The following is a 9,099-nucleotide window of genomic DNA, read 5'->3' as shown; positions in this document are numbered from 1 at the left end:
CTATCCATAATCAGATCTTCATGGAATAACTAGAGTATTTCTTCGGAAATGTCAGTTTTGGAACAAAGCACAATCAAAAAGGGTGAGAGCAAACACTTGATTTATGCTGGGATTACATTTGGTACATTATATAGTTTTGTCTGCTATTAACTATCTAATAATGAAACAACAGCTAAACAGTGTCAGGTATTAAACCTGCAGTAGGCAGAATGTTTTTGGCATCATTGGGCAAAAATTCCATAATAACCTTTCAGCATATTGTAATTCAGGTGTTCTGAGAGAAAACTAGACTTCTGCACCTCCTCATGGCTCTGTTTTCAGGCTTTAAAAAATGTAGCCTGTGACGGGAGACTTTGGCCAATCACAGGTCATTTCAGAGAGACAGGGCGTTCCTATTGGCTATTCATTCTACGGAGGTGCTGTCAATCGCTCGCAAACTCCGATCAAACGGTCAAACTAGGGAGCGTTGATCAAATATGAATAAATATTATGTTACTGTAATGCCTATTTCTCATCTCAAATGTTTTAAGAAACATCTTGTAGTGTATTGTTTAGCTGTAAAATGACAAAATTTGCTCCGTCTGGTGTGTGTGATTGACAGCTGCTCAGAGACGGTTGTTTTCCTCCTGTCTGTGAAATCTTGCAGATATTAGGAGCACAGGAGGACACAGAGACACATGTTTTTTTTCAGATTACCTGTATCATGCACTACTGTCAGGATATAGTGACCGTTTTATAAAAATAACTTTTTTTAATCATATTTGCTCGGTTTCTACCCACTGCAGCTTTAACATAAATCCTATTATTAAATGATTAATGTTAATGTTTAAGTGCTGTATTTTGAGAGTCGGTCAATATTTTACCTAAACTTCCCGGGCCTAAATCTCTGTTAGCTTTGATAATACTGGCATGTGGTCTATCTTTACAAAACCTCTTTAAGGGGGGGGGGGGACAAAAGAGGACGGTCTGCAGGACAGATAATAATGCAAACAGTGCACTTTAATAGACTAAGCTACTGGAGTTACCCTGCACTATACTCATTTTTAACAGTCTCTTCTGCACTATATTCACTTTTTTAATAGTCCTGTATCACAGCTGTTACCCTGCACTATATTCAGTTTTAACAGTTTTCTTCATCCCCTTGTATTTTTATATCTGGTATATTTTTTTTTGTATTTTGCACTACTAACTTTTTTACTGCCTTTTTACTAACATGTTTTGCACTATGGAACTGTGATGCTGGAAACTTGAATTTCCTTCGGGATCAATAAAGTTACTATCTATCTATCTATCTATCTATCTATCTATCTATCTATCTATCTATCTAAATGTATCTATCTATCATTTGACAAATATGTTGTAATATACTAATGAGTGGTAGTAGTAGTAGTAATGAAATGCATAATCTGAATAGACTATTTGAAACAAATTGATTTGTTCAGTATTGTAGTTACATCTACATCATTGTTGAATAGATTGATTTATGTTTGTTGCATTTTTTTTATTTGATTTTCATTGATAAACTTTAGAGATTTATGCTTTTATTGTGAAAACAGTCGGACCGGAACTAACGGCAAGCCGACGTCACGAGCCCGGAAGCGGTGTTTTATATTCCGGTATTTTAATAAGAGTTCTCTCTAAACGGTACTGTAACGTCAACCATAACAGAGAGAGACACCAACTTCACCTGAAGGGTTCGTGTTTGTGATATTTTATGGGTGTTTTAAATCAAGTTTTATGATGTTTGTTACTCTCAGAACTTTCTACTTCCGGTAACATCTTCTCTCCATCCTCAGCTCGACTGGATGAACATCTGTCATGTTGTTACAGTTATTAATACTAATTAAAGATAAACACAGTGAACTTGACTCTGTTAAAACGCTGTTGATCTTGGAGCTGTATTTGAAAGGAACCATTAACGTTGTCCTTGACTGAGAGTGAAGCTGTAACATTAGCTACTCTGCCAGCAGTGACATCTCATTAGTGTCAATAGTAGCTATGCTACAGTATTAAAGGTCCCATATCATGCTCATTTTCAGGTTCATACTTGTATTTTGTGTTTCTACTAGAACATGTTTACATGCTGTAATGTTTAAAAAACCCTTTATTTTTCTCATACTGTCTGTCTGAATATACCTGTATTTGCCCTTAGTCTGAAACGCTCCGTTTTAGTGCATTTCAATAGAATTGCAACGGAATCGCGTTGCTAGGCAACAGCTTGGGTTCATGTTTACTTCCTGTCAGCTGATGTTATTCACATACACTGCAACAGGAAATAAACTGGGACACATTTAGAATGTTTACATTTAAAACCGTTTGATGGTCTAAATATTGTATATTTGTGACATCACAAATGGACAGAAATCCTAACGGCTTGTTTCAAACACGCAATTTCTGAATATGGGCTGTGTGTATTTCTCCGTATATTGAGCGTTTTGATAGTTTAACAGTTTTTATATAGCACTTAAACCTGCTTTATAATGTAAAATGTTTTTACAATATGGGACCTTTAAATCGTATAACTTGGAGTCAACTCTGGGATTATACAGCATTCACTTGTTGGTGCTTTGGTATGAACTGGTTATACAGTATTACATCTTATACTTTCACCAGATGACTATGGTCCCCTTGAATCACTTTGTGAATGCATTGATCAAATCAATAGCTGGATGTCTCAAAACTTCCTACAGCTGAACAAGGACAAAACTGAAATTATCTTATTTGGGAAGAAAGATGAGAGAATTAAGATTGCTAATCATCTGAGCACAAAGGGACTTAAAGCAAAGGATGTTGTCAAAAATCTTGGGTGTTTTAATCGACAGTGATTTCAGCTTCAATAATCATGTGAAAGCGATAACCAAATCAGCTTTTTACCACCTTAAAAACATAGCTAAACTTAGAGGTCTTATGTCAAAGCATGACCTGGAAAAACGTATCCATGCTTTTATCTCGAGCAGAGTCGATTACTGCAATGGTCTCTTCACGGGTCTAACCTTAATAAGACCATCAAACAGCTTCAGATGGTGCAAAATGCAGCTGCTAGAGTTCTTACAAAAAACAAAAGAACTGATCACATCACTCCAGTACTTAAGTCCCTACACTGGCTCCCGGTAAGTCACAGAATTGACTTTAAAACACTACTGCTTGTTTACAAATCACTAAAGGGGGTAGATCCTAATTACTTCTCAGATATGCTTCAGCAGTACACACCTACTAGACCTCTAAGGTCACTGGAAAAAAATCTATTAGTAGTACCCAAGGTCAGAAGGAAACATGGTGAGGCTGCTTTTAGCTGCTACGCTGCTCAACTGTGGAACAAACTTCCAGATGAGATCAAAGACGCACCAACTGTGGCCACTTTCAAATCTAGACTCAAGACCAAACTGTTCTCAGACGCTTTTATTAATTGATCAAATGCTGCACTTTACTGTTTTTTGATTGTTTTTATTATCCTTTAAATTTTTTTCTTTTAACTTATACTTTTATATTCTTTTATTCGTTTTTATGTTTTGCACTTTGTGCTCTTTTATCTTGCTTTTATATATGTAAAGCACTTTGAATTGCCTTTGTGTATGAAATGTGCTATATAAATAAACTTGCCTTGCCTTGCCTTGCTTATAACTTGGAGCCAACTCTCTGGGATTATACAGCATTAAGTTTTTGGTGCTTTGGTATGAACTGGTTCTAACTGATCCACAGTTTTAATCTACTTTGGAAAGTATAATTTGATTGATTAGCTCCAAAGCTGCAATTGATTAATGATATTGCTAGTTAAAGGGAATTTCCCTGTTATAATGCAGCTATTAATCACATGCATGTTTTTCTCTCTGCAGATGGCTCAGGAAGGAGGACCGCCCTTCCTCCTCTCCCTCTTCATGTTGGTCTTCATGCTGTCCTCTCTGAGTGACTGTAACCCTCACTCTGCTGGGTCCATGAGGTCAATGGCTGCAGCCAGGGCCGTATCCAATCACACTGCAAGGAAAGGTAGCCCAAACCCTCCTACCTAAACAGGTTGCTCTGGCCAATTAGACCTAGGCCCAATCCCAAATATCCCCCCTAAGGCCTTAGTTACCTGGTGAATGGCTAAGTGTGAGAGGCTGCAAGGGCTTAAAATGGTAAAAATACGAATGGGACAGCACTTTGCGGTGACATATCACGTTACCGTTTTTATTTAACGTTTTTAACTGTCTATTTGAACGTCTTCCAGGCTCTTGCCTCAATTAACTTGTTTTTGTAAAACTTCATTAAGCAAAATTAAAATAAATGGTTGATGAATAAACCAGGTGTGTAACATAGTCTAATACTTGCATTATTCTGATTTCATGTGTTTTTGATGTACCATCTTAAATCCTTAATGTTTCTGTGTAAATTTAAATATGCCTGGCTGAACACCCATGTGCCTCCTTGTTTATCTTATTTTAATGTTTTTACGCCTCTGGGTTTCCCCTGGTCACCGTGGTAACCCTGTGTTTAAAATCACAACGCTATGAATTGTGGGTAATTCCCTCAGGCAAAGTCTGCAGAAATGCGGTCTTACGGGAAGTGTTCATAAAGTGCTCAAAATGTCTGCGAGAGAGCCCTCAAGGACTTGACAATTTGACAGTGGGACAGCCCTAAACCCTCGGACTCAAAGTCTGTGAGTCTGTGAGTCTGTGAGTCTGTGAGTGTGGACTTTGGGATTGGGCCCTACAGTCAAGTTGAACAGCTGCAACAAAGGAGAGTGAGTGAGCGTTCAATCAAGCAAAGTCTGTACACACCCACTGCCTTGAGGCAACATAAGTGAAAACACCTGTTTTTGTGGACTGTGGGTGTGACCATATTGGAAAAAACAGTAGAACAGGAACAGTGTTTAACATAAATGCTAAATCTCTATCCTGTGATTCGCGCTTCTCTCTTTTAGGATGTAGACTCATTATGCTTAGTTTAATGCCAGCTGACTTATACTGTGTAAGGTAGTCACCATATATTTGTATTTCTTCCTTGACCTATTATTCATTAGGGGGTTTTAAATCACAAGTTTCATCACAATACGATATTATATCGGACAACGATACAATATTTGCTGACATCACAAAGTCTACCACGATACAATTTCTATTCAATTCAATTCAGGGGCCTGCAATCGCTATTAGATAATATCATATGCCTATTTAAATCACAATCAGTTACATTTATATAAACTCACAAAAAGCATCTAAAATATTATTTGACAATTTTATTACTGGGCTCTGTAGGAACGAGGTGCGCTTGGATGGAAATGGTGACACAGATGTGCCATGGGAATTTCAAAATAAAAGTGTAATTTTAAAGATGACGATATGTATCCATGTTTTCACTTTGCATCAATGATATTGGATCATTCATCATTGAATCAATATATCGATCCAGATTGATATATCATTACACCCTTATTATTTATATCTTTTTTTTTGGGACCGGTCATTGTACAGGCCTTGAATTATGTGCAAATAAAATTATATAACATAGTGGTGTGACTGTATACCTATCTCCTCACTTACTGCATCTACTCAAGTGACATAGACTGTATTTACTCCTTTTGACTTTTTGTCCGAAAAGCATAAAAGATATTCTTGACAAGATTTGGATATAATAATAATAATAATAATAATAATAATGATAATAATAATGATAATAATAACTTTATTTATAGAGCACTTTTCATATGTAGCTTTACAAAATAAAATAAAAATGCAATACATTCAGACAAGGGCAGATAGGCAATAAAATTAGACAATACAAGGACAGTAGGTGCTAAAATACATTAGTGACATTAAAAACAGAGACTATTAAGAATAATAAAAATGAGAGCATTTGTAAAAAAAAAAAAAAAAAGGTAAAATACATAATGATAAATAGAATGACATTAATTATAAGCCAAATCAAATAAATAAGTTTTCAGCTGTTATTTAAAATGTTCAGAGAACCCACATCTCATATACCTTTTGGTAGAGTATTCCATAATTTGGATCATAGTTAAAAAAAAAAGAAGCTGTGCTGCCTATTTTCTTGAGCGTATAATTGTGTGTTTTTAAAAACCCAGCAGTAGAAGAGCTGAGAGCTCGTGAAGGCTTATAAAACGACGAAACCCTGACTTCCTTGTTTCCTTGTGTTTCTGTGTGAACCCAGTCTCAGACATATCTGCAGAGGTAGCAGCCTACGCTGATGTGGCCAAACAGATTATTGACCTGGCTGTGTCTGGAGATGCTCAGAACCGCTCTTACAGACGGCTGGCCGACTTCACCGACACCATTGGGAACCGTGTCAGTGGCTCGCAAAACCTGGAGATGGCTATCAAATACATGTACAAGGCTATGACACAGGATGGGTTGGACGTACATTTAGGTAAGTGTGCCTTGTTATCTGTTATCTGTCTAATGGGAGAAGTGTGCAGTGAGGATAAATGTTTCACAAATAAGGGATCTCTTTCAGCATTGTCTTGCCTCTGCTGAGTCTAACAGTAGTTTTGTTTTTGTGTTCTCTTTCACCCGTTTTCTCCTCCAGAGCCAGTCAAAGTCCCACATTGGGTGAGAGGGAAGGAGAGTGCAGAAATGATCGCACCCAGGGCCAAAAGTCTGGCTATGCTGGGATTGGGTAGCAGTATAGGGACACCACCTGAGGGTAAAGACCATACTGTATAAAATCATTTTAATGCCTGTTATCAATCACCCACCTCCTGTTAACCCCTCCATTGTCACTCTTATCTCTCCAGGTATCGAGGCAGAGGTGTTGGTGGTCCAGTCTTTTGAGGAACTGAAGCGTAGAGCCAGCGAGGCCATGGGGAGGATTGTGGTCTTTAACCAACCATTTGTCAGCTATGGGGAGACGGTGAAATACCGTGCCTATGGCGCCTCTGAGGCAGCCAAATTGGGAGCTGTGGCCTCACTCATTCGATCTATTACTCCATACTCTATTAACAGGTGTCTTTTAGGGGTGTCAAAGTTAATAATAATGATTTGTTTTAATGCCACTAATTTCTTAAACGCATTAACGCAACTTGCATTGATAAAGCTAGAGTGAAGATACAGGTATCATATGAAACCAGAAAACCTAATGAATCCATTGGTACCAACCATATCATACTAGCTTGTCGCAAAGAAGGCTAAATGATGCTCTAAACTTCTGGTAAATTTTGGTGAGGAAAAACGGTCATGGCCAAAGGGGTCCCTTGACCTCTGACCTCAAGATATGTGAATGAAAATGAGTTCTATGGGTACCCACGAGTCTCCCCTTTACAGACATGCCCACTTTATGATAATCAAATGCAGTTTGGGGCAAGTCATAGTCAAGTCAGCACACTGACACACTGACAGCTGTTGTTGCCTGTTGGGCTGCAGTTTGCCATGTTATGATTTGAGCATATTATTTTATGCTAAATGTAGTACCTGTGAGGGTTTCTGGACTATGTTTGTCATTGTTTTGTGTTGTTAATTGATTTCCAATAATAAATATGTACATACATTTGCATAAAGTAAGCATATTTGCCCACTCCCATGTTGATAAGAGTATAAAACACTTGACTAATCTCCCATTAAGGTTCATTTTGAACAGATAAAAAAATGTGTGATTAATTTGCGATTAATCACGATTAGATATTTTAATCGATTGACTGCCCTAGTATCTACCGATCGATCTATATATCTAAAAAAAATTATAAAAATCACACAGGTGTAATGAGAAGATTAATACATCTTTGTGCCTCCCTCTCTAGTCCCCACACAGGTTGGCAGGACTACCAAGACGGAGTGAAGCGCATCCCTTCAGCCTGTATCACCATGGAGGATGCTGAGCTGATGTGGCGTATGGCACAGAGAGGAGAGAGGATCGTGGTCCGACTCACGATGGGAGCCAAGACTCTACCGGACGCTGACTCCTTCAACACAGTGGCTGAGATAACAGGCTGGCAACACCCTGAGCAGGTAGACCTCATACTCCCATCACAGACACTTGCCTGTCTGACTTATTTATCTATGTATCTTGTCGTGCAAGTCTCTCTTTTCCAGTCTTTTCTTTGGGTGGGCCTTCCAAATTAATTGAATGGGAAACAGATGTCCTGAGAAAAACTCTTATTATAATGTTCTTGTCTCGCTCTTAATGAGTCTTTCTCTCTCTTTTCCTCGGTGCAGTGGGACGAGGAAATAATGGTGTAACCTCTTTTTGCCGACTCCAGATATCCCCACAGCTTTTAGTCTGCCTTTACTTTGGCGGTGTGTGTGTGATCTAATCTTTCCAGAGAAGCGCTGAGGCTCAGCTTAGTTGGAAATTCTGACAAATGTCTCTTTCAGTCAGTCAGTATAAATTATGCTTGCACGGAAAGACAGCATTGTGTGTAAACTAACTATTAATCTGTTAATTATGTTTTTTGGATGTGTTTTTGAAAAAAAGTTTATTTTTTTATTCTTAGGAATTAGAAGTTTTCAACTTCTTTGGAAATTCACAAGAAATGTCACTTCCTTTGCTTCCCATTTTCACGAATCCCCAAACTATCACCATATGAAAGTAGTCATATAAATTACAAAAAGCAAGACATTCCTGCATTTTTCACAGATCATAGCATATTTCTATTGGCGAGTCTAAACAGCTCAACTAAAATAACAGGCCTGCTGAAATTAACCTATCCTTTTATGGTACAAACAGAGTTTATGTTAACATGCAGAATCATGATTTCAATTTACTTTGGGATGGATTTATCTTTTCCGCAATACCGTAACCTGCAGTCATTCCTAGTATTTGTTTTTCATTTTCTGATTTTGTAAAGTAAAACTAGTATGCCGGGTATGAGACTTTTGAGTCAATGGGGATCCACAGTGTTGCTTAGCAGGGACATTTACCTGCAAATAGGATCAAATAATCCGATTCCAGCATGCATGTGAGAAAAGTGTTGCGCACCCTAGACATGAGGTTATTGTGTCACAGGGCGAACACACATAAACAGACACCTACGTGCAACTTATAGTTACCACTTGTTTGACTATTATCATAAAATAAGATGCCAAAATATGCCCTGTTCTGAGTCAGAAGCCTATCAATGCACAGAGAGAGAATTAATTGATAAAAATGTATGTGAATGCAAAATTACTT

At 37.8% G+C, this 9,099-nt stretch overlaps 1 protein-coding gene across 2 annotated transcripts in view; it reads left to right on the top strand.

Moving 5' to 3' along the window:
* The first annotated feature begins 1,570 nt into the window (after nucleotides 1-1,570).
* The window catches only part of LOC119497633 (carboxypeptidase Q-like), a 21,094-nt gene continuing 13,565 nt past the window's right edge, over nucleotides 1,571-9,099 (top strand). The window contains exons 1-6 of one of the 2 annotated variants that reach the window (XM_037785874.1): nucleotides 1,571-1,694; nucleotides 3,834-3,984; nucleotides 6,148-6,363; nucleotides 6,523-6,639; nucleotides 6,731-6,938; nucleotides 7,730-7,937. In XM_037785874.1, the coding sequence (XP_037641802.1) occupies nucleotides 3,834-3,984; nucleotides 6,148-6,363; nucleotides 6,523-6,639; nucleotides 6,731-6,938; nucleotides 7,730-7,937 (900 nt within the window). In that variant the 5' untranslated portion in view covers nucleotides 1,571-1,694. Of the gene's footprint in view, nucleotides 1,695-3,833; nucleotides 3,985-6,147; nucleotides 6,364-6,522; nucleotides 6,640-6,730; nucleotides 6,939-7,729; nucleotides 7,938-9,099 lie in introns of those variants that run through there. The other variant, XM_037785876.1, reaches the window with a different exon arrangement.

The sequence above is a fragment of the Sebastes umbrosus genome, chromosome 11 (genome assembly GCF_015220745.1).
Source record: "Sebastes umbrosus isolate fSebUmb1 chromosome 11, fSebUmb1.pri, whole genome shotgun sequence".
Taxonomy (NCBI): Eukaryota; Metazoa; Chordata; class Actinopteri; order Perciformes; family Sebastidae; genus Sebastes; species Sebastes umbrosus.
Note: the sequence above shows the minus strand (reverse complement) of the source record. Positions and strands in the feature narration are given on the sequence as shown.